General features: G+C 36.9%; 1 protein-coding gene across 1 annotated transcript in view; it reads left to right on the top strand.

Moving 5' to 3' along the window:
• CD44 (CD44 molecule (Indian blood group)) overlaps positions 1 to 26,508 on the top strand; it is a 97,082-nt gene that overhangs the window by 4,198 nt on the left and 66,376 nt on the right. The window contains exon 2 of the mRNA XM_050336550.1: positions 5,367 to 5,536. Within this exon, the coding sequence (XP_050192507.1) occupies positions 5,476 to 5,536 (61 nt within the window). The 5' untranslated portion in view covers positions 5,367 to 5,475. The remainder of the gene's footprint in view (positions 1 to 5,366; positions 5,537 to 26,508) is intronic.

Raw genomic sequence — 26,508 nt, 5'->3', positions numbered from 1 at the left:
GGTGCAGAGAGCTTATGTTCACTAGGACGGGAACTCCAGTCAGTTTTTTACAGTCTAGCAATTTAACCTGGGAGATAACCATTCACCTCTGCGTCCTGTTTTCAGTGCTGTGGTATGAGAGATGAGCTAAAGTAAAACAGGAACAAGACACATGAGGAATCTATTCTAAGTTATACAGGGAGGTGGAGAGAGGGTGGGAATTTTCCAGTGATTACACCTTGGCTCATGAGACTTACATACCCAAAATAGTCTGATAACTCATGAAATTTGTTTGCTTAGCTAACTCCCCTGATTAGTTCCGAGGAGGTGTGGGGCTTTCTTTCTGCTTCAGGGAATTTCTTGTATAAGTTTCTTCAGAAGGTGAAAAATATTATATTTCCCTAAATGCAGCTGGCTCTGAGAATCAAACTCTGTTTTCAGCAACTGAATTTTCAGTCTCATATGGTTTGATGTTTTCCTCTCCTACAGAAGTTTCTTTCTCCTTTTCAACATATACCTTGTGTAAGTTGCTAACTCACACTTCAACTTATGCAACAGTATCTTTAAAGTACACCTTTTTCAGAGTAAACCCATTCAACTGTTACATCCCATTCCAAAATTTATGTATGTGAATCTCTCACCTTGTATAAAAAAAGAAAGAATTATCACAACCACTAGTTTGAATGGCAAAAACTCTTTAGAACGCCAGTCTTTTTATCCAGAAATTATTCAGATTGTCATCCAGATTTGGGGTTGGTTTTTAACAGTTCAGCAAACTGTAGTGTTCATGCATGGTGATCTAGGCTATAAATTGTTCAGTACACAGAACAGGTCATCTCTTGACAAGACCAAACTCAGCAGGTCAGTTTAGTGTAAGACCGTTTGTGTAAAGTAATTTTTTGGACCTTGTATTTTGGTGTCTGTTTTGATCACCTGGAGACATTTCTAAAGACTTAATGGAAGAATATTTTTTTTTCCTTTCTGAAAGGAAAGGTCTCAGCCTGGCATGGAATAAAAGTTAGGCAAGCTGAGTGAAATCAAGAAGTTTCGCTATAAGCAAAGAAAGTAGAACATTAATAGTTCCTCTTTATGCATGTCACGTCTCCTTTGAAAGTAACTATTTGAAATGCTGACTGCAGCTCACTATTAACATGGGCACAGAAGGAGAGATGAGTTAATACTTCCACTGGTTTAATGTCATGCTGGACTAGCTGCATTTTAACAAACAGAACTCATTTTCAGGACGAAATGTGCTGCCCCAGTTCACCTACTTTTTAGACGTGGACAGTAATGCAACATTTGCTGGTGTCTGTCTGCATATATGTTGTGTTTTCTGCTGCCATAATAGGTCTATCACATCCTAATCAGATTACACTCTAACGATGTTATTGGATTTCTCATCTGAAATTGCCAGTAAATGTGTATATAGAAGAAGGAAACAGAGTGTTGCATGGCAGCTGACAAGGCTCAGAAACTCTTTTTGTCCTTCTCAAAGACATAAAGAGGAAGAACCCATTCGTCATGAAAACAGGATGTGATGCTCCTCAGGCTGTGATCAGAGGTGCATGCAAGGAGGTTTCTCATTCCAGTGGAATCTTGTGGAGTAAATGATAGCTGCAAATAATGGAAGAATACAGGTTTTCATCAGGTTCTTATTGTAATGGTCTTGCCTGGTGAACTTCGAATGCAGAAGTATTTTTTTTGGCATCCAGCATCTTAACATTATGAAGAGGCAAATGAGACACCTCTTGACTTGCAACACTCTGGCTTGCAGATTTTGAGAGAATATGCATTTCCAAAGAAAGAAATTCAATTCACTGTTTCCTTCAGAAGGAAGAGAGAGACTTTGGTGCATGGTTTATAATCCTAATTCACGTCCTGGGATTTCTTAGTCTTTTGGACTGTCAAAATCACTGAAAATCATGGAAGCTAATGACAGAAGTCTCAGATGAAAAAAGGAGCATATGGATGTTAAGCTTCTTGCAATACATGGAGGACTGGGCTGGAAGCCAGTCTGGTTGTTCAAGGCAGAATGACAGAAGCAAGTAGAGAAGTAATTCTTAAATCTTGCCTTTTTTCCTGGGCTTGGAATTTACTTTAGTCATTACTTGAGGTATATGGAAACCTGAAATTCCTGGTAAGAAACCCTTTTCTAGAGTTCAGAGGCCCATTTGCCCTTTCATTCAGGATTCCAGCTCAGTGGTGGTGGAGTTTTTAGCATGCATTTCTCTGAAAGGAAATCTGACACTTAGCCTTGCTCAGACAGCAGGAAACCTTGGATCAGTGCTTGCTTCTGACAAGGGTTCACCCTTCCAGTAAAAAAGCCATAGATAGACCAGAGGGTAAACTGGGTTATCTCTACCCATATCATGTGGAAGGGCACCCTGGAGTCATGGTCTCAGGAATAAGCCTATGCTTATTAATTATTACTTCCTATAAACAAAAATTATCTTACTATCAGTAAGTACTGGGTGAACAGTAATTAATATTTCCCATCAGTGATAAGAAATCTGATAACTTTCTGGCTCTCGTGATCCCATAATGTATTTTGCAATTGGACTTTCCAAGCATATTCAGTAGCAGAAACCAAAATCATTTGACTGACACAGCCGTGGAATGCTGAGATTGTGGGCAGTCACAGCCTTGAGCTGAGACCCCCCTGAATCCTGCCTGGTTTGTCTGAGTCTATTTTGGTCTGGTTCTATGTAGGTACACATTTCTTGGTTTTGCTGTCTAACAATGCATAAGGGCTGTGCCTTTCCAACTCTTAGAGAAAGGAAGGGCCAAGTATTTCCAAGGGAAAGTAGACATAACCCTCCTGCCTGCAGCATGTGTTTCAGAGGCAATGTCTCCTGCAAAAGAAGGGTGTAAATATCTTATTTTCTTCCTTTCTGTCATAATACTCGATGGGAGAAGAGGAAAATGTTGTCTTCTACATGATTGGTGTCACTTTCTACAGATGTTTCTTTATTAAGCATAGTGATAGAGAGGTTAACATTTGAAAGTGCCAAAGGAAATGCAGCATCCTGTGGCTTCACTATCTTTTTTTCTGGGTAGAATAATCCTGGCCAGAGATGAGATGTGTGTCAGTGAAGGAACTTGTCGCATGCTGTGTGTGGTAGCTCACAGCAAGCAAAGCCAAGAGAAGTCTTGGATTGTGAGGAACTGGACTGAGATAATAGCAAAGCCTGCATGCATGAGTTACATGAGAATGATTATCCCCCTGTCACAAAGTTTTCCATGATTATACTGCATGGCTACAATGCACGCAAACGTTGTCCTGCTATAGCAACATGACTCATTTGTTCTTTTAAAGGCATTTCTATTACATCAGGGAGACAATTTTTGGAAATCTGATAATTTTCACTGAGTCAGTTAACTGTCTTGTCTTTTCCAAAGGTGCCTGGTTATCTTCTGAGTAAGCTTGGAGAATGTGATGCTGACTGACTATTGCTTTGGTCTGTCTGTCTACTGGCAGAAAATACCCTGAATAAATACAGGGTTTGTATGGCATGCCAGTGTTATTCATGCACGTACTATCTGAGAAAGAGAGCAATTTAGCAAACCAGTAGTTTTTTTCCCAACAGTAAATTGAAGAATGCGCATTAAGGAAGAGATAACTCCTCTTTCTCAGAGGACTTTCCCAGTTGTTTTTGCTTGCAAAAATAATTCTTAAATTGGTACAGAATAGCTCCGTAAACAAAGTCCAAATACTTCTTTGTGTTATGCAAACTATGTTTTATGAAAAAAAAAACACACTTTGTATCACAATAAATAAATCTTACCTAGTAAAATTTAAAGATTTTTAAATGTTGATATGATACAAATATGAGGTTGTCTATTGTCATGTTGTCTATTTCAGAATAATTTTTGTTATAGCTATATGGTCCTAGGTATTTTCACTGAATTTCTGGAAACTTCTTAACTAGAGTTTTTTAGCAAAAATGATCTGAAGAAATCAAGATTATATCTACTTCTTTGTATGTATAATTTTATTGGAAAAGTTTATAACAGAAAGCTGTGTCTGTGTGAGTGTATATTGATGTGTGTGCTGCTTAACAGAAGAAGAGAAAGAATTTCTTGTTTATGAAACATTAAGCCTGCAGTAGTCATTTGATAGAAATCAGAACCAAAAAAAAAAAAAAAATCCCCCTGTGTAAATCGAAAAAAATTCCCACCTGCATACTGTCCATATGATTTGTATGTAAACGGACAATGATATACCCTTTTCACTTGAACATATAAAAATTAGACTGAGGCAGAGCTATGTTTATAAAAAAAAATATATCTTTTCTTAAAATGGCTCCAAGGAGAACATCGACACTGATTTTTAAATACAATAGTGGCTTTGTTGCTTCACTTAGGTAACTATTCTGCAATCAAAAAACATTCTGCCTGTTTACTATAGTCATAGTGTGCTCAAGAGGTACACTAGCAGTGCTTGTTCTAATTCTCAGTTTCAGGTAAATCTCAGCCTAAGTACTTTGTGAAATGGCTCTTGAAGCGAGTAAGAGTTACTGTATGGAAACCGAACAGCAGGGAATTCCCCAGGCTTGGTGCTTGTTAACTTAGAAACACTGATTCCCTTAATTTAAACTGCTTAAAAACGTCTCCTCCATCTCTGGAAAGCCGAGTTATGCAAGCTGGAAAGCCAGCAGACCACTGCTGTCTTTATGGGTAGTCTGATCTTCTGCTAGTACTGGAAACATTCCTGTGATGTGAGTGTGGAGTTACAAAGTAGGAGGTTTGCTCAGCGTCACAGCAGGCAGAGGCAGCTGAATTAATAACTTCTCAGTTATTAATGCTACTCTTACAAGATCACCATAACCAGCTCATAAGAAGTAACATGCCTCAGCTTGCTGGGTTGCCTTTAGTTTTACTTTCCTCCTTGCAAAGGCAGCTCTTGCTGCAGCAAACAGGAGCATTCTGGGCTTTGGATTCCCCTTAAAGTACTTACAAAATTTGTAAAGAAATTATTCTTTAGAACACTTACTCTATTCTAGGAGTCTTTCATGTTTTTTATTAACACAATGTATTTGCACAAAATCAGACAAACCAAACACCTGTGAAAACTGGAACAGAAATTGCAACTGCATGCAGTAATATTTTATCTACCTGGCATTTAACTGCAGGTATGTCAAGATTAAAAATAACAACAGAGAGGTCCTAATTAACACACACACACTGTTTTGGCAAACGGCAGCTTTTGAAATATTAATTCGCTGGATCAAGCACTCTCAAATCTTGTCTCCTTGATACTCCAACTCTATATGAAAGACACGTATGTAATTTTCTGTATTTATTTACTTTTGTTTAAAAATGTAGTATGCCTAATATCTCCACAAAAGTTTGCATGCAAATAACAATCTAAGATGCTATTTTTCTAGGACTCATTGATAGAGTAATCAGAAGAGTAAAGCAAGAGTTAAATCACCCTGGATTTTGTTCTGAGTGGACTACCACATGCTTTGATCTGCTGATGCAAGCCAGAAAACAATGTACAGGCCTACAAGAGGACACCAAAAGCACATGGAAAAAAATAGCATAAGGACTGCAGGTACAAAAATGTCTATGCATGTATCTGGGGGCTAGTTTTGTATTTTTGTAAAGCAAATTTAATTTTAAAATATTTTGCAGTGGAAAAAGACCAGTTAGCATCTTTAGCACTTGAGGAAATAATCACTTGTTTTCTACATACTTTCTCTTTTTTTCCCACTCGATGCATCATAAACTTGTTTGGGAAAATGTTTTCAATTTTTTGGTTTTAACTGGAAAATTATTACGGGAAAAGCCAGAAAGAAGCAATAATTACATAATGCATTACAAAATAAGGTACTGTTGAAACCAGAAAAACAGCAAAGCAACCTGCTTGTGGCTTATTCCCTGGGTGAGAAAAACAGCTCAGGGTGTGACTGGGAAGAGGAGGTTTATGCCATGGAAATGTAGTAATCGCCACCCATGAATAAGGAGCTGTTGAATAATGGGTAGTGAAGTTTTGGGGTGCAGATGACTAACAGCAGACCTAATTTCATCCTCTGCATCCTGCCCATGACTCTGAGAAGGGTTCTCCATATTTTTTGCCCATTTGCCTGTGTATTTGGTTTTAGTCAGGATTAAATCAACTGCATACAGAATGCTGATGACTAACTTGCTGTAACTATGTGACATTTCTTTGCATTTAAGAGCAGGACCCAGAACTCTGATCAGATTCCAAGTCACTGTGTTCTTCTTCCTTAAATTATCACATATATTCATCTGAAATAAACAATTGTCAAAACAATATGCTTTCAAGCAGTTGCTGTATTGCAGTGACAAATTTATCCTTAAATGTAGCCTGAAGTTAAAGTCAATTGATGATGAAGGACAAATTGCCAAATAAATGGCAATTGTTGTCCGTTAAAAGTACCGATATAATAAATATTGCTCTGTAAAACTGGTAGATAGAGAAAATGAAACTGATGTGGTTTGTATTTTACTTGGTACTTTAAAAGTTGAAATGTAGATTATATGGTATATCTGATATGGATAGCAAAGAGCATTATAAGTTAGTTTATTTCATGCCAGTCAAAAGGTAACAGCAAAATCATGTGAATCATTATCTATCAAATATGAAGGATACTAAAATAAAATTTCTGTCTCTTAAAAAGGCAAAACTGGTGGTACTTGCAACATAGTGATCAGTTTAAGATAAAGTTGTTAGAATCTGGTGTAGTAACTATCAGCTGTTTTGCACTCGAATGAAATTGTGTTATTAATAGTTTACAACACCTTCCTTAGTTTCTCTCTCTTTCTCTTGGCCCACATGATACGCTCCATGTGACTCCCTAAGATTAAACTTCCCACTAATTGTGTCAGGACATTCCCCCGTTGATATGGGAGGCTGGAACTGGAAAATGTCAAGGATTTCCTCATACTGAGTAGTACAGGAGGAATATTTTTACTGGATTTACTTTCTGAAGAGCCCAGATCCTGTCTGAAAAAAATGTAGCTGAGATATTAAAGTGGCATTTTTATTCGAAAGGGTCTCTGGTGCTCTGCCCAGCAGTGATGCCTCAAAGTGAAGTTGGTCTTTGGAGGAGGAAATCGCATCAGAATTTTTTTAGGCTTAGCTGTAGATGGTTGAGGACAGGCAGAGCAGTTCTAGCCCTTTAATAAGAGGATGTACTTTGCTTAAGATGGGGGAGATAAAAAGTTTGTTGGTGAGAGATGCTCCAAAGCATGAAAGTGGTGTCAGTGAAAGTGGTGTCCAATTCTATCTTGTTGGTAGAGGTTCTTAGAGGATGCAGCCAGTTTGACTGGTATAAACTGCTTTGCTCAAATGTGAGCTTGATAAATAATATGGAAATTCCAAGGAAAAGGGGGGATTTTGGGGTGTTTTTTATAATCTTTCCCTTACTAGTCATACATGAATATGTTCATCTCAATAGGTTAAAACTCATCATTCTCTCTTCCTGTGGCTTATTTGCTGGCTTCCCCACTGTCACTGTCTTTAAGCTGGCAATAGATATCCCTAGGTGCCCCACTAGGTATCATAAGAAACAATTAGATCAACCACTGGAAATTAAATAGAAAAGGAAATACCCTGATAATTATATAGACATGAAGTTTGAAGAGAATAGTATGACAGTCCCAAAGTCAAACATTTGAAAAGAAGGAAATAGCAGAAGCAGGTTTATCTGCAGTTCCATTATTTTAGCTTCTTTATACATGTGATTACAATTCTTTTTTTCCAGTGCATGATAACATAATTCCTTTCCTCCTCATCCTCCAAGGACCCCTTACTGCAGGACATACTCACTGCATGACACAGTGCTCACTTAAAAAGCATCTTTTCAGTGTTTTGTTGATGTCTCATTATTCTGTATTTGGTGTTTAGGGACTATGTCTGATGACCAAGAGGATATGTCCTTAGAGATGACTTGTGTTTTGCTATTCCTGGATGCTTCAAAAGCAGTAGTTTGTCTATACAAAGGCCCCTGAGACAAGCAAATCTTATCACCTCCAGGAGGTTTTATGATTAAAAGAAATAATTAGCTTGATTTGAGACAGTGTAGTTCTGACAAAACTGAGACATGCAGGAAATCTTGTTTAACAATGTGTAGGAGTGGATTGAACTTCATACCTTCAAAGTTTAGCTTTCTCTAACTTCAGGCTCACTTACAGCTCTGAACCAATGAGATTATTTTTTACTGGACCTGCAACTGCAGTTCAGACATCCAGAAGTTAACATGCAGACTTCACTTGTTTTAAAAAATAATAAATATTAATTCAAGCAACTTCTCCACTTTCAGGCAGAAAATACGTGGCAGAGAGAGGAATTCAGTTTAGCCTTTAACCTCAACCCCGACCACACCTTTTTCTCTTGCAGTCCCTTGGTCCCTGCTATACACCTCCCAGTCTCTATGAGGATTATGTGTGCAACCAACACAAATCACTTTTACTTTAGAGCTTTCCTGCCTTCCCAAAGGAACTGATGCATTAAGACTGATTTATGATTATACACTGATGAATGCTGTTATTTCCTCATTTTCATAGAATCATATTGGCTTGGGTTGGGAGGGAATTTAAATATCCTGTAGTTCTAATTCCCCTGCCATGAGCAGGGATGCCATTTGCTAGAACAGATTGCTCAGGGTTCCATCCAACCTGGCCTTGAACACTTGCAGGGGTGGGGCAGCCACAACTTCTCTGAACAACCTGTTCCAGTGCCTCACCACCTAATGAGTAAAGAACTTGTTCATAATATCTAATCTAAATCTCCCCTTTTTTAGTTTAAAACCATTCCCTGTTGTCCTGTCACTATCTGTCTGTGTAAACAGTTGCTGTCTCTATTTTTTATAAACCCCTTTTAAATACTGGAAGGCTGCTATGAGGTCTCCCTGGAATCTTCTCTTCTCCAGTTGAGTTATTACCATAGTCTTTGCATTAGTTAACAATACTGCTTATTTGTGGTAGGCTAATGCTTAGAACCAGACACTCACTAGAGGAAAAATGAGGGAGTGGTAGCTGACAGTGAGGCTGCACTGTAGAGTGACTATATTTCTGGAATGTATTTACTGTACATCCACTGGGACATTGCTTCTGGCAGGAGAAAGGGAAGTCTTCAGTGAAATGGTATGAGTGTGGACATGTCTGCAATTTTTATTTATTTTAACACAGAGCTGAGCTTTTCTATTCCTTTTATTCTACAATGCAATTTCCCTCTAGGTTTCCGGCCTGTTTCCTTACAGAATCAGCCCAGGTTGTCTTCTCTCCCTGCCAGGTCTTTCAACATTCTTCTTTTTGCAGTCCACTTGCATATTAGGCGAACGTTGTCCTATCTTTAACTCTGACAACTTATTTATTTCACTGGAGTTGTGTGACTACATGGAACTTGGCAGTTTCAGGGGTAGTTGTGCTTTGCACTGGGCTTGGTGATGCCCTGTGGAGGTGGGATAGTTGGTAATCGTGGCTGCAAAGAGCCACTCACTGAGCGTATATGAGCTGCAGTTACTCTTACAATTTTAGCAGCACTCATAGGATTTGAATATGGTATACTCCTGATGCAACAGTCATTTCCATGTGAAACTGTAAAGTCTGTGGGTGTTAGAAGAATTGGGGGGGAATAAACCATGTTAGAAGCATGGATATTTGAATAAAACAATAAACTGTTATGGTTTTATGCTTTAAACAGACCCAACTATTCTGTGTAAAATTTTCCAAAAGCTAAATTCAGCAAACTCACAGAAAAAATTTGTTTCAATTTTTCCTTAAATATGTTTTTTTAAAATAGATATTGCTACATTAATAGGTGGAGCAACCAATAGAAGCTACTAAGCCACCAGCAAATGGAACTATGTTTCTATCTACATAAGACTGACCTAGAACCCCACCAGTAGTCTAAAATTATAGGACTATGTATTTTATTTCCAATCTCTGAGCCTTAAAACTTATTTATTTAAGGATTTTCTTTCCTCACTGGAAGGCACTTCCCTATGTAGCCAGTCTTGTGTCTCCCTCTTTTCTTCCCCTTTCTTTACTATAATAAAATGTTTTTCTTGATCTACAATATTGAAATGAAATCGAGCCCTGCCCAGCATCTTTCAAAAATAGAGATGTAGGAGGATATTTGAGCTATTAGTTAAACCTTGTATATAAAATTTTCCATTCTCTTTTAGCTATGCTTTGTCATTTTCTTAGTGCTTTTTATTCTTTGTAAAAACACACCCTAAAAATACTTTAAAAAAAATTGAGCTAGATTCTTGAATGGAGGAAGGAAAGGAAATAATCTTGCAAGGTTCTGAACCATACAGGCAGAAGAAACGAGCCAGATTTCACCCTTCTTTGGTAGATTTTGTTTCAAAATGGCTGGCAAAGATAAAAAAAAGGTCTTGGAACTTCCCCAGATTTCTTGGGATTTCTGTTAATAGCCAATGTTTCCTTTGAATTGCCTCAAGTAATTTCGAGGGTGAGCTGTACACCCTCATAACAAAAAAAGTCAAATATACAATGGCGTTTATAGTGCTTGTGCTCTGGTATCTGTTGCACAGTTATTTGTACCTAAATGTACTCCAGTATTAAAAATCACTGGAAAGATTTCATACTATTTCTCTCCCTGATTTTCTTATTCTCATACATTCCTTCTTTTTTATTTTCTCTCCCTCTCTCCCACAACTCTTTACTTTCTCTCTACAACTAATTTTTATTGCTCACATCAAACCAGAGATTAGGTTACCGAGTTTCTATGCCATTACTTGTAAGCCAAAAGAATAGCTCTTCGTTAAAAGCAAAACAAACAAAAATCAAACCAAAACCAACAATCAACACACAAAAACCAAACAAACCCTCAATTCTCTACCAGGTGAAAATTCTATGTAGAGCTGTTGAAGGATTTATATTCCCTTCTATCACATTCACAGAGGAGCACATACCAAATCTGGTTTTATGAACATGAAGGAAAAGTTGGACTTGTTTGGAAGAAAAAAAATTCAAGATGCAACATTTGTCTTTTCACAGCTGATGAGTGCACAGTTAGTGGCAAGTATCTTAGAATTTACCTTTCCAGATCTGGATGCACTATAAATAAAACTGCAAGGAAATTCATTTAAAAAATGCTCTGTGAGTAAAGGACAAAGAGGCCCTTTGTAATACTCTCCCTCTTACAATGCCTCTGCAAAGGAAAATTAATTGCTATTTGTAGTCTTTTTTCTGAGACTAAGAAACTTGAAACTTAATCTGTAAATCAGCACTGCAATTGGAGGTTGATGCAAGTCCATAGGCCTGCTTTTTCTAAGCCAAATGGCCTTTGTCAAATGTGGCTGAAGGCAATTTTCTCACACCAGTGTTGACTTACTTTTCATTAAGATACCTAATATTTGTGCTTCAGCCTTCATTATGATAATTATTCAGAACTTTATGATAAGAACAAGTTTTGAGATTTGAAATGCAATTTTAGAAACCTTGGATAATTGCACAGTAACAACTGTTCGAGATTCATTGTGCTTTCTTGGTTTCTGTAGGTACCAAACCTCCTTTGCTAGTTTTTTGCATGTCAAGGAGTTGAACAGAAACAAACAAACAAACTCAAGAACAAAACCTGATATTTGATGTTCTACAAGACACTGAGGTCATATGTTCTTTTCTGGTTAATGCTTGTGTTCCCCCTAATGTAACAAGGCATCATTTTATGATGCACTACACAGAGACATTGTAGAAGATCTTTCCTCATCCCCAAAAGGTGTACCACACTATAAGAAACAAAACATGACTAAAACCAGGAGAAACAATCAAGTAGTGCTTAAGTCATTGTCAGCAGGAAGAGCATTTCAATTCTAAAATTCTATGGATTTATTCAGTAATGAGGTTGTAAATCACAGATATGACAGTGGAAAGAAATTCAGCATTATCTTAGACAATGTTTGGTGAGGCAGGATTAATGTTCTCTGTAAGCTGAAGGCTCACAAAAATTGCAAAAATTCTAGAGTAAGGCGTGCCAGTAAAAATTACTATGGTCTGGACTTTGGAGGAAAATATGAAATGACAGCAAAAGCTGACACATACGAATGCCATAGAAGGAGAGGAATTTACTGTGATGTAAAGGAAGTACTCTAAGAATTAATGAGCTGAAAAATTTGGAGGAAGTATAACTATGAGACTGCAAAATGCCTTAAAGTAGACTTAAAAAATAAGATTGGACACATGTCTAAAAACTATAGATCAGGAACCAGCCTGAAATTGGAACTGGATATTCTGCTGTTATATCTGAGCCTTATAGACTTCTTGTCACCACAGTGTTTTTCTGCCAGTAACCTCAACACTCATGCAGAGCCGATATATTGCATTATATTGTTATATTACTGTTTATATTATACTGTTATATTACTGATTATGAATTGTGCTATGATAAGCTGTGTGAAAAAAAGATAAATCCCTTGGTGACCTACTCCAAATCTTCTTCAATCCAATTACCTGGAGAAATCTGCAATGATAACGAGACACACAAATTTTAAAAGAAAGGAAGGAGGTGGGGAGAGATGTATGATCTTGAGGCTTAGTGTTTTCTCACCAAAAGTCTAAATCGAGTAAATAAGTATGAAACAAAATGCAAAGGAATATGATCATTGGACAGAAAGACAGCAAAGGGAATATGCAGATGAAAACAAGGAACAGTAGAGGTGCTGAAGGAACTCCATGTAACCTCAGAGACTGGGTGTGGGGAGCGTGAAACCAAATATTTATATACCAACACCGCAGCCTGGTAACACAACAGAGGAAGTTGAGATGGTGGGGGAACTGAAACTAGACGGGTTGAGGATAAGAGGAACATGGTGGAACAAGGATCGTGACTGGACTGCTGGTACTGAAAGGTATGCCATTGAAAAAAATCGCTGTTAAACAGCTACATTTAGCCGGCAGATGGGGAATGCTACACACTCAGCACGTGATCAGATATAAACAAACAAACAAAAGCAAACAAAAAAGAAGTAGTATGGCTTAAGTAGAATAGGTTTAAATGAAAAGTAAATCTATTTTAAAATAGTAAAATAAGTTATTGTAGGACAATACTGAAACCTGTAGAGATGTTTTCAGACTTCTGATGGTGTTAGGAAATACTTTTGGAAACTGCATAATTGATACTTTTGTCTTTCCTGATAAGTGTTGGAAAATAAATGTTACTTACAATGATGAACCCTAGAAATTCTGAGATTTGATAGTTGGCATGTTTCTTCATGTATTGTTCCTTGAATTAGAAAGGGGTGATGCTATTTAGCTTGGTTTGGATGCATAATAAAATATGCTCCAAAGATAATATAGAAGAGTTGATCACAGAAAATACTTGTGAGTTGAATTATGCCAGCTTCATTTGCTATAAATTAATGGGAAGATAACCAAAAGGAAATCTGTGAATAAGGACTTCAGTTTTGAGAGAGAAAACAAAATAATTTTCTTGTATAATGGATGGGGATTCATTAGTCAAGTTTTTGAGCAGGAAAGCTGAGAACCTTGCATGTAGACAGCACTGACACTTGTTTAATTAAAATGTTCTGGAACCATCAGGATTTTCTATCTCACACAAGGGAAAACTTATTTAAGGCACTCTGTTCCTGGAGAGATAATAGGTACCTCCGAAGAGATATTGCCATAAGTAGAGGGTTGAGAATGAATGGAAAATGGTCTGCTTACCAAAAATACCCTATGTCTTGGACATGGCTACAGTAAGACTCAACAGAAACCCAGTGGAGATAGACCTTGTTAAGAACATATAAAGTAGATTCCAAGAGGTCCTTTAGCCACATAAACCAAAAAGTTTATAAGGGAAAATGTTCCATGCAGTGAGGATGTGATCAGGAGTAAAGCTATTTCTCTGTATGATTCAAACCCTAAATCAGCATCTCTTTCTTTCACAGATTTCCTAGTTAGCTAGCATGCAAAAAATTGTGAGTCTGAGTTACATCTTTTTATTATACAGTGCTCAGGTTAACATTAAAGACACAAATAGGTTTTATCAGGAAGGGATATAACTGCATATCTGTAGGTGCATTAGTTCAACCTGAAATAGGGAAAGCCTTAAAGCAAACTTGAAGGACAAGACTACTCGAAGATTGAGACAAGTATGCACTCAAACAACGATTTTGCAAACAGAAGGCTGTGTCACACAATTTTTTTGTCTTTTTCTCTAGAAAATCAGGGAATTATTTGGCAGTGGGGGGATCTGATTTATTTGAATTAAATGCATCATATATAGGGCTACATTAGAAACTATCCGTTCAGAAGGGAATAAGTGCAAAATGTCAAGTGGAGAAGAATCTGGTAAAGGAGAAGAGAGATAAAGAAACACCTTGGAAGTGAAGGGTAGGGCAGATGATGACAAAGATTGTAATCTGTTTTCATCACGGTGTAGAACTGGAACCTCATACAGGAAGGCTTATTTGCATTGGGCACTGCAGTAATAGAAGTGACATAATATTCAACAGTTCAGTAGCAAAAAGCACTTAATGGAGAGACTAATCACAAAACAACTCAGAATTGGCACTGCCACAGGGGTAGTGGGCAATTAGTGCAGCTTAGAAAGCAGAAGAATTTGGGTAAGAGAATGGACAACTATCAGTTGCTGACAAGATATACAACCATGAGAAAAGGCAAAAGTCCTGGGAGGTGTCGTTCAGTGTTTCTAGTAATAGGGGTAGGTTAAGGGCAAGTATGATGTTCAGAAGGGATTTGCATTCTTTGGCTTAGAAAGACAAGTGGAAAAGGTGATACTGCTCTCTGCACATGAACCAGGAGGATAACCAGTACCATAAAATAATATCTTAAACTAAGGAACACAAGATCAAAGAGATAGAGGTGCTTTGTCTGTGTGGAATCTGAAAATGAGAGCAAGAAGGCCCTTCTTTAGAAATAATGCTCACAGAACTTTTAAGATAGAGATCAGAATAACATGAAAAGTCACTTATGTGCCGAAGTGACTGTTTGAACAGGGAATTGCTTTGGGTGAACTTGCAAAATCTTTCCAAACTTGCAGTCTAAATGTGTATTCAATCTTTTTTGAAGAACTAGTCTCGGATTTTTCTAGATCCCTTTGTCTACAATGTAAGAACTATTTAGTTCTTCCATATAAACACACTTCTCAGGAAACATTTCCCAAGACTCATCTTTCTGAGCACAACAGTGAACTTATTCACAAATTTAGTGGGTTAAGTAGCATTTCAAGTAGTAGCCAAGAATTGAAAACTACTTTTTTCACCTCTCTCAATACTATGGAAAATTCTGCAGTTAAAAAAACAAACACTTTTCATTTTACTTTATTTGAAAAGTAAGAATAAAAGGTTAAAACGGTCTGTCATCATTTTAGACGCCATAAACTGCCAAAATACTGGCTCCTCAGAGAACTGTTGGCCTGCTGTGTCTGAGGAACTGCACAGGTTGAAGTCTGAGGAAGGGAATGACATAAAAATGCCATTCTGATGAGCTTATTTAAATTACAAGCAAAGAATGCCCATCCTCAAACATTAACCAGGTATTTAATTTTATAGTACTCTACTGTTACTCACCTCCTTCTCCCCCCATTTCCTAACTGGAAATACTGTTTTACTCCTACAAGAAGTCAGTATGTGGCACAAGAAACTACCAAGCATAAACTGCGCAGATGATGAAATGACTGGGTTTTCTACACCCACATAGCTGTTCTGAGTGGTTGAAGTATATGCAGAAATTCTACTCTAAACATTTGCCTCCACAGAACCAACCTCTCTATCACCTCTTTCACGTACTTATCTTGCCTAGTGTAGGTATGTACATTATCACTTGGAGACAGTTTACCAGTCTTAGTGTCTGAGTTAGTGGCTTATCTGGAGTGGCTAAGTCTGCCTGGAATTTTGATGTGCAAATAGTGCATACAAAGTTGTGTCGAATAGAAAACATTAAAATACATACATTGTTGATCTAGGAAAGTAAATGTTTTGTTATTGTTTGTTGTTCTGCAGTTCACTTAAGAAAAAAACTTGCAGGAGGTTCCTAGTTCTGCTATGGTGGATGCTGAAGAGGGGAGAGAATTCTGTGTGACAGAAAATGAGAAAGGAGTGGAATTGCACAGCACTAATCCCTTCAATGTAGGAAAATATATTCAAAGGGAAATAGTCTAGGATGGTTGTGAAGAGGCTTGAAATATGAATGATAGGTAAACAGCAGGTAGTACAGAACATTGTACTTGGGCTCAACTGCTCTGATATTTCATCTAATGTACTGTCGCACAGAGAGAGATTGTTTAAATTCACTGGTGATGTCTTCATCTCAGTGTTCAAACTCCAAGTTAGAAAAAAAGCCTCACTGTTACAAGGCATTGTATTTCTGCAGAAGTAACACTTTCTGATTTCATAAAGGTTATGAATTGCCAAGAAACTTGCTTTTTCTCTGTGAAAGTAAAAACCCTGAGATTCCTCAGGTTTCAGTGTAATAATTTTTATACAAGAGAAGTAATTAGATGTATATGTTTGACAAGAGAAAAGCTGTGCCAAAAATTCAATCATTTTTCATCCATCTACTTAAGATTTTCTGAAAAATGCTGGAGACTATTCACAAAATGTGACCATTTTAGAAGTTTTGAATGATAAATCTAAGCCTTCAGCTTTTTGCCCATGGGAAACTTTCCCATAGGAAGCATGCATAATATCAACTAAAATGATGTCATTCTTTTCTGGAAGGAATATATCAGGGTCAACACGTAAATGCTCAGAGAGTACTTTTTTACATGTTACTTTGCTTTGGAAGATACAAAATCTATTTGAGGGTATTCCTAGGTGATAGGTGATGATTAAACTAGAGTAGAAGAAATAAGAGTAGCAGTTCAGCCAGTGACAAAAAAAAAAAGTATTTCCATTGCTTTGTCTCTGATTAACACTCTGATTAACATTCTAGTAAGTGGATTAGGAGTAGGACCATATGAGGATTCCATAGAGGTGTGGCAACAATTGAGGAATGGAAAATGAAGTGCTTGAAGATGATGTATCTGATTCTCACAGATTTTTCTAAGTGGAGAAGATTTAATGCAGTAAGAAAAAGTCTGTTCATTGTATATTGCTCTTCATTAAAAATTGTTTCTTTTCTAGAAAACCTCCTCAAGTCAGTTACTTTTAATACCTAGGCAAGTTAATTTCATTGAGAGCAAGCAGTTAGACCATCCTAAGTGAGAGGGACACAAAGATAAATTGTATGTTCTTCTTTTGAACATACGAGTTGCTACAATTGCAATTTCAATGGGTTTATATTTATAAATATGCTTAAATTCTTTGTATGAATCTGCATAGCAGTAGGATTTGATCATACTTACAGCTGCTGCATTCAAACATAGAAATATTTGTTGATTTTATTTCAAAACGATTGTTTTACTACTCTGTAGTACAAGTAAAAAGCTGTGGTTTAAAATTGACCTTCAGTCTCTCTCTCAGGTTCAGGAAAAGAGTTGATAGAATTATTTATTATATATTTTTGAAAGAATTTTCCCATATCCTTTCTGGCTTATTTATGTCACATGAACCTGTTTCTAAATCCAGTGTTAAACATTTCTTGGTTGAATGCCATCTGATCACTGATCATGTTTGTGTGAATTTGGACTGATGGTGCGTATTTGCATATAAAGAGGTACGGCCTAAAGAGCTATACACAAGGTTTAAAGTATTAACAGGTAAGAAGAGCCAGTGAGGGGCAGCAAGGCACATCTTGATCTTAACTCATACTGCCTATTGGAGTACTGCCTATCCCAGTAATGCCTATGCTATTGCCTGTAGTTTTCTGTTGGGCAGAAACCTAATTGTCTTACTTTGAAAGACATCCCAGCTCCTATGATGGAGCATACGTGCAGTGTGGAAGACAAAGGCAATAGAATCCTTGAAAGAAACTGTCAGTGTAGATATCCCCAAAATAAAGAAGAAGAGACTGAGTAAAACCTAAAAGCTAGTTCTATTTCCTGCTGCTTATCCATCTCAAATAAGCCTGGGATAACTCGATAAGATTCATCAATGGATATGACACGGAAGTAGAAGTGGTTTCTAGTTTCCAGACTGTATTCCTTCACACTTGTTAAAAGAGAACTTTAGAGTCTTGATATGTACACATTTTTAATATCACTTATTTGAAGGAGTTTTGTATGAAAACTTTGCGCTTTTTTGGTAGTTACAATAGATTTTAATAGAACATTTGTCATACATTTGAATACTATTTAGAATACTACTCAGAATACTATTCATTGGAATCAAAAGCACATCTGAATTTTGGAGGTTTCCCCGCTAGTCTATCAGATGTGGTAAGCAATAACTACATGCTAAAAATTCAACACTTAACCCTCTGTTGTTTCTGAGTGGGTTTTTGGACAGGGGAGAAAATTTTTTGGGTTTAATGCAACTGAGGCAAAGAACTTCTGATCTGTTGCCAGAACATTATAGTGTGTTCCTCTTCAGGATAATCAGCCTTTAATTTATGGAGTTTATATTTTTGCATAAACAATTTGTAGTTGCAGAAATGCACAAGCATAGTCATTAAAATCTGGCTAATATAGGGCAGCGTAAGTGTGAGGCTTAGACAGCTTGTGGTTACAGAAGATCATATAGATTGTACTGTACCAATGAAAATGTGGCATAAAGCTTTATTTTTCTTTCGTTAGCTTCTTAGTAATCTAATCCCATTTAATCAGACCTGATAGAGACAATAATACTTTTCACTAGTAATTTCTAACGAGGAACATATTCAGCAGTATTTCTCTGTTCCTGCACTAAACAGGAAAAAACAGTTTGAAGATTCAGTGCTTTTTAAGTAGCACATTGGAGGTCAGTGATGTGGTCAAGGGGAGATTTAACGTAAGTATTATAGTCCCAAACCACAGAAGGTCAAAAACATTTATTACTTTCTTCCTTGGCACAGCACCCAATACAATGAACAGCTCTTTCATGCTTTTGCAGAGTGAAAACAAAAAGAACACTGAGGAAATGCTGGAGCATTCTCTATCTTGATTTAGAACATTTTCTGCCGTTGTTTAAATCTCTGCTGCATCTTTGTACTCCTGTTAGTGCTCCATTAGTTCTCAGGATGGGAAAGACTGCAGTGATATCGTTCTGATGACTACACATCTACTGCATTTCTACATGGAAATCTGGGAGAAAGACATGGCTTTCAGGTGTGTCACTGTTGTTCTGCCTGCTGTAAGCATTTTTAAGTTGCTGCCAAGAACTTTATTCAAATAGAAACACGACTTCTAGTGCTGCTTTGGTGTAGAGGCATGAGAGTGGTGGTAGGATTTATACCCCAAATTTCAGGAATCAGGGTTGACTTTTTCATCTGTTAGCTCTAAAAAACCTTTGGTTACTATGGCAAGGTAGTTTCTTCAGAGGAAATCTCATGAGGTTTTTGCCTCCCTAGCTTGGCTTTCTTTATAGTGGAAGCAAATGGCCTTTATGTAATTCAACTTCCTTTTGCTTGGTTCTTTCTCTTCAGCCTTACAAACCACAGAAATCTTCAGCTGAACAAATGGGAAGTCTAAAAACTGAGAGCAATTTGTTCAAGATAAGAGAGTTCTCTGTGAGATCACATTAAATATGCGGTGTAAAATTAGCCATCTGAATTATGTCCTCAAATGCATAACATATTAAGTTTGACATTTCTTGCAATAATTCTTTAGTGGATTCAACAATCGAACAGAGCAAATAAGAAAAGGGGAAGGAAAGGGAGGGGAAATGGAACACAGAAATCAGTCAAAGAGGAAAAGTTTTAGTCAAATCGTCTCTGTTTCAGTTGAATAGATTACTTGTATGAATGAAGCGGCTTGCTTCAATAGCTGGCAGGAAAAAAATCTCATCTGTATTGCTTTCCCACAAACAGTATTTAAGGATAATTTTATTGAGGACTTGATGAAGGCCTGGAAGAATAAAAGAAGTCAAAAATAGTTTGAAAATATTTTTAATCTAGGATATAATATTTTAATAAAATGACAGTATTGATTTTCAAACTGATTTGTCAATCCCTTTGATTAAATTTCAATATAATCTTTGCTAACCTTTTTTCATTGGCTTTTAGAGTGAAAGAATCTACTATGCCTTCCGCTGATATGCACTGAGTTGTATGGGAGAGAGCTGAGACCTTCCAGCTTTTCTTATATTAGCAGCTGGTACTGAGTTTTGACAATAACAGGAACGACATAGAGCCATGTAGAGTTGAGATCTTGAGAATCATCTCAGCAACAGTTGGTTACACAAAGGAGAAAATGAACAGAAGAGGTTTCGCACTCAGATACAGCACATGCATGAAATAAAATCTTACTAATTAGGAGATCAGAAAAAAAGTAAGTGTAAAAAGGGAGTCATTAGTACATGGGGAAGTTTCTAGACAACTCTTTTTCTTGGTACACTTGTTATTTAATATTTTCCTCTTTAATGAGTATTGGAATATAAAGCCATTTCCAATAAAGTTTATGTAAAACATGGAGCAATAAAAACATGGTCAGACAGGTCCATTCTACGTAGCAGCCTAGTTCACATGGTTGGCCTATATATTTTAGTACAACTGCATGTAATATTTTACAGCTGTGAGCAGAGAACAGTTTACTTGACAGGAAACTAAATCCCACAAAGAGCAAACAGTGATGTGCATTTCCTTCTTTTTTATGACTGATAACGAACTGGAAATGAGATTGTGGCACACTCATGGTATAAATTTAGCCCTAGACCACACCTACATCTTAACTACTATTGTTTTTCTGAGTTTTTTCATTCCTATTTATTTGATAATAGGATCTTTGGAACAAAAAATGTACATAGTGATATTTACATTCTTTTTCTTCCTTCCAAATGTAAATATTTTCATTTTTTTCCCCATTCTACTTCAACTAGTTCCTTTTTCCAGACAGATCCAGCTGTTTCATTTTCTCAAAGTCTTGCTCAATGAAGTATTAGCTTTGTTTCTAATGCAAAATCATCACTTTGTTAGAAGTGAGTCCCTAATTTCCCACTATTAGGATTGAATCATAAAATTCTTTTTCCCTGATTGCTTCATAGCAACAAGACCAAAACCTTGGTAGCTTTTAAAGAATAATTGCAGTAGATACTTGATGCACAGTCCAGGTAGGATTAAGCTGACCTTTAGACCACAATATTTTCTCCATTAGTTGCAACATAAATGAAATCCTGAAAATGATGAGTGGACTAGGTCAACAAGAGGATACCTCTAACGTGATTACAAAATATGTTATTACTTTCAAAGTCATATTCAGCAGTCCTGAGTCATATCCAAGAGCCCTAGAAACTGCTTGGAATCTTCATTTGAAAGCTATTTTTTTCTACTAGAAGGCATTGTTAAGCTTAAATTCACCAGTAGCTTTATAATATAACTACAGTAGTTAAATATGGTCTTCCTCAGTAAATCAGACACTGAGATGGATATTCTGAACCTCCAGTGCAAGGAGCCTATGTCTCTCCATTGCTGCAAAGGTAGCAGCTGTTTTATTCCAAAACTCATGCAATAAATATCCATGGCAATGGAAAAGCCCAGGATTACGCTATTATAAAAACAATGGCTAAAAAGGCTGTGTAGATTCTCCAAAGTTGATGTAAAATATTTGTTTTCTGGGGTCCTCCAGCTGGAAAGCAGCTTGGCAGAAAAGAACCTGGAGGTCCTTGTGGTCACCAAGTTGAACATGAGACAGTAACATTCCCATGTGTCCTGGTTTAAGCCCAGCTGGAATCTAAGCCCCATGTAGCTGCTCACTTAACCCTCCTCTCTGCTCCCCATCCCCATGAAATGGGGAGAAGAATCAAAAGTAAAACTTGTGGATTGAGATAAGAACAGTTCAATACTCTGAAAGCAAAATAAATAATAATAATAATAATAGTAAAAGGAAAGGGATAAAATGCCAAACAAGTGATGCGCAATAAAACTGCTCACCACTCACTGATGCCAGACCCTGTTCCTGAAGCCAGATTGTCCCCCCATCCCCTTCGGAGTAACTTCTCCAGTTTACATACTGGGCATGACTTTATGGTGTGGAGTATCCCTTTGGCCAGTTCAAGTCACCTGTCCTGGCCATGGTCCCTCCCTGGCTTTTTTTCTTTTTTTCTTTCTGAATCCAGAATACAGCACTGTTAACGGCTGCTGAGAAGAAATAAACTGCATCCCAGCTGAAACCAGGACACCTTGAAGCAAAGAAGGTAATGGTATCTTGGGCTACATCAGGCAAAGTATTGCCAACAGGTCGAGGGAGGTAATCCTTCCCCTCTGCTCAGCACTGGTGAGGGAACAACTGCAGTGCTGTGTCCAGTTCTGGACTCCCCAGTATGAGAGAGATGGACAGACTGGAGACAGTGCAATGAAGAGACACTAATATGGTTAAGGGAATGGAGCATTTCTTCTGTGAGGGAAGATTGAGAGAGCTGGGACTGTTTAGCCTGGAGAAGGCTCAGGGGTGATCTTACACATTTATTTAAATACCTGAGGGAGAGAGTAACAAAGACAGAGCCAGGCTCTTTTCAGTGGTGCCCAGTAACAGGACCAGTGGCAACGAATTGAAACACAAGAACTTCTTCTGAATGTCAGGAAACACTTTTTTTATTGTGAGGGTGAACAAACACTAGCACAGGTTGCCCAGGAAAGTTGTGGAGTCTCATTCTCAAGCATAATTAAAAGCTGAATAGACATGATGCTGCACAACTGGCTTTAGATGGTCCTGCTTTGCAGGTAGTTTAAAATGAATACCTCCAGAGGACCATGCTATGGCTGAGGTCCAACCTCAGCCATTCTGTGATTCTCTGATTTAATTTGGGAACTGACAGGAGTTCTGGCATGACTGTATAGATTGAAAGAAATGGCTAAAAAACCTTACCTGGACCTTCACTCTGGACCTTCACTGCCACAGCCAAGCTATTTCAGCAGTTGTAGGACTACTGAACCTGGGGCTCATGTAAATTCATTCTAATAAGGCTCATATGGATGGACCTCTCACAATGCATCTGTATTTGCCTTTTTTGTTTTCTTCTCCAAGTGAAGTGGTCTTCAACAAATTCTACACTGCTTTCATTTTCCTCTTTATTCATTCAAGCTGGTTAAACAGAGGCCGCAATATGAGTTTGTTTCTTCATTTAACTCTCTGAAAGTTACTAATAGTGTTGGTGTGTGCTTTTTTTTCATCCTGTGCTATGAGAATGAAGGGATTGATATTGTGTTCATCAAGTAAACTGATTGATCTTGCAGTAAGGCTCAGTAATATATAATAAACACCCAGCACTGCTTCAAAGGCTTTCCTCTTCAGACTCATCTGAAAGATCGTGAAGGCTGGCTCCCTTCCAGCCTCACTACTGTTTCTGGTGATATAATCAGTGTGAATTTTGATTTAGTTTGTAATGAGTGTCACACTTGGTGTGTGCATAAAGTGTGTATTACTAAAATAATATTAATGGAGCCTATGACCAAAAATATAAGATTGCTGTCCATTTTGTATGTAAAATGAAGAATCTGTCACTGTATGATAGATAAAAACATCTAAGTATAGGACATCACAAGGTGTTCTGGAAGAAAAAAACCCACAACAATCCTTTCTTTTTCACACTGTATTTTACTTAGTGCATAATAAAAATACCCTGGGTTCATTTTTGCATTTACTGAATTTAAGCCAATTTCATTTTTAATCAGTTCTACAATGTTTTCTTTGTAAACAACAGAAGAGGCTGTTTAATTGCTTTTACAAAGTTTTCTTCTTGCCATGTGAAAAGACAGTCAAAGCAGCTCCTGTTAATGGTCTTGGCTTTATGAAAAATTATACCATTATTCTAATATTTAGTTCCGTGACAATTAAAGATGAATAAATTTTTCAAGCTAGTATAATGTGATCAAAAGTTATAATTAATGATGGACAGAAAATCAGCATTGATATATCATTCATATATCAAGACTGAGGAGCAAGATGTTACGCATTCACTTGACGGCAAGTGATGTGAAAATAAATAAGGGAGCATAAATTAAGATGAAGAAGAAATATGGAAACCCTGAAATCAAGCATGTAAGTAGAGATTATTTTCATTCATATTGTTCTAAAATTCAAATAGATATCTCTTAATACTCCTTTGAGATTGGCTGTTAGAATGGCTAAAGAAAACCTTACATATTATCTCGTTTAATTGGTAATATCATCTTTCAAATTACTTCAGTTTACCACACTGAGAGCAAAGATGATGCAATTAGTGCAGTGGATTAAACCTGTAACTTTAATAGTGTTCTGGGAAAATGGATGTGTCAGTATCATGCACAAGTATTATTTATATATATTATTTTTATTTATATATATATATAATACAACAGTGCTAAACAAACATAACAGAAAGGCAAAAATATGGCCATATAGACTATGAGAGCTACTTTGAAGCAGTGCTTCTGCTGCTCCTGCCCTTTCGGGTAACTGCAATATCTTGTGACTAAAACCTTATGAAGCTTTGATTCCACAGTTCAAGAGCCCAGATGGATGTTTTTCTGGGTGGCAACCACTTTACTTCTGAGATCAAAATATGTGTAGTGGAATTGGTGCAAACATCAGATTTCCCTGTAATTTCCCTTCATGGGCTTATTCTTTGTTTTTCCTGAAGTTAATATAAGAAAGGTTATCAAGGGCCTCAGTGGACAACATACTGAATTTTTGAATCATTGTTATTTAGAAACATACCAGCTAACTCCAAGGACATCTTACTGTGGAAGTACCAGGTTGTTTCCTGAGACTTTTCAAAATAATTGTTGCATTCTTGATCACTGAAATAAATTAGAGTTTTACTTAATGTAGGCTGGTAGGAAAAATGCATGAAGATTGTCAAATTACCATTTGCATTAGTATTTATGTAGATAATACTGTTTATAAACCCCTGAACTCCCCTGTCCCTATACAAATATTTTGCTTTTTCTCCATGGAGACAAATATGCACAAACCAGCAAAATTCCTATGAGCACTCCAGTGCATCTTCAAATCTTCTGAGCAAATTAATGTATCTATTTAAGCTCATTTTTGAATTGTATGCATCTGCATATGTCCAAAGCAATATGGCTTAAGCATACAAATTAGTCTGTTGGTCCTGGCAACGAATATTTTGAATATTCTGTGTTACCCACTTCCTTCTCTATTTTTATTGTCATTCTCTTTGGGCACTGACTGCATCAAGCCTTAAGGTCTGAAAATTTTTCTCAGATGCTGTGAAATTATTTGTCATTATCTTCACTCCCTCTCAAGCCAATGGGACCACATGCATCAGCATAAAGCACAAAATAATTTATTTGCTCCTCCTTAAAAGTGCTGTTGTAAGAGAGAACTGTGAAGGATTTTTGCAACAGTAACCTATCCAGTTATTTCTAATTGCAGTAGAATATAAATTACTTTCTCTGGCAAACACAGTAAGAGAGAACTGGTGAATAAATATTTTAACTACATTTCTTCAAATTAAAAAATCCATTTTGGAGGAATTGTTTTGTTTGCATTGCACAGATTACCATCTAGTCCTACCCTTTGAATGAGAAACTGCTAGGCTAGACACAAACGTTTCTGCACTGATTATCACTGCTTTACTTTCCTGTTTAACCTAATATTTTCTTCAATTAAGATCTGAATATTCATAAATGGGAACATAAATGTAAATACCTATTCTTATAAACATTCCAACAATTCAATTTCTAGGTTAGAATTTCAGAGTTCTTTAAAATACAGATTTCTAAGCTGAGAGATTCCTGGGAGGGATGGTAACCACTTTGCTAAAGAGCTGAGGGAAATAGATAGTTTACGCTTGGGTTTTGTGTTTTAGGCCAGAAGAATTGGGGAAATAATAAAATAAAGAGAAAGAACATTGTAAGCAATGGAAAAGGAAATTATTTAATTCTGGTTGTGATCTCACTGGTGGTGGAAAAGCTGCAGTCATTACTGCTTTGGGACTATGTGTCTTACAGTCTGCTAAGTGAGGGAGGAAATAATCTCACCAGCATCAGTAACTCCCTCTCTGACCATGTAATCTGTTCAAATACAGTACATGTGTATACCCTGAAGTGCAGAGAGAAAGTGTAGTTAAAAAAAAATTGTCTTCCTAAAATATTATTTTGAACATGTTGATAAAGTAGTGATTCAGTCTCATACTATTCAATAATATTTGCAAGTGTCACCAGTCATAAAGATACTCTTAGGGATACATCTTTAAAGAAAAGTGAGGGCAAGCAAGAACATTCTTTGTTTTAGTTTTTACTTAATCAGTAAGATAAAAGGGCAACAGGCTGAACAGGAAGTTTCTCTGAAATAACATGTTAATTCAGCTTCCTTTTTTTCTCTCTTTTGACATAATTCTCCTTAGTCCAATGCGTAAAAGAGAATAAAAAGAAATTGTGCCTTTGTTGGACAGGTAGAAGTACAGCTGAACAATTCTTGTACAAGGTGATATTATAAAAGGCAGTAAAGAGTTGTATTTTAGTGATTCTTTACCAGATAAACAACTGTCTTTCCCTTTGGGAATTTCTTTTTTCTTGAGCGCTTTAGTTTAAACAATATGTGCAGTCATC

Source organism: Myiozetetes cayanensis, unplaced genomic scaffold (assembly GCF_022539395.1).
Source record: "Myiozetetes cayanensis isolate MyiCay16 unplaced genomic scaffold, myiCay2020 scf6-25, whole genome shotgun sequence".
NCBI lineage: Eukaryota > Metazoa > Chordata > Aves > Passeriformes > Tyrannidae > Myiozetetes > Myiozetetes cayanensis.
The sequence above is the reverse complement of the archived record's forward strand: the minus strand, read 5'-3'. Positions and strand labels throughout refer to the sequence as shown.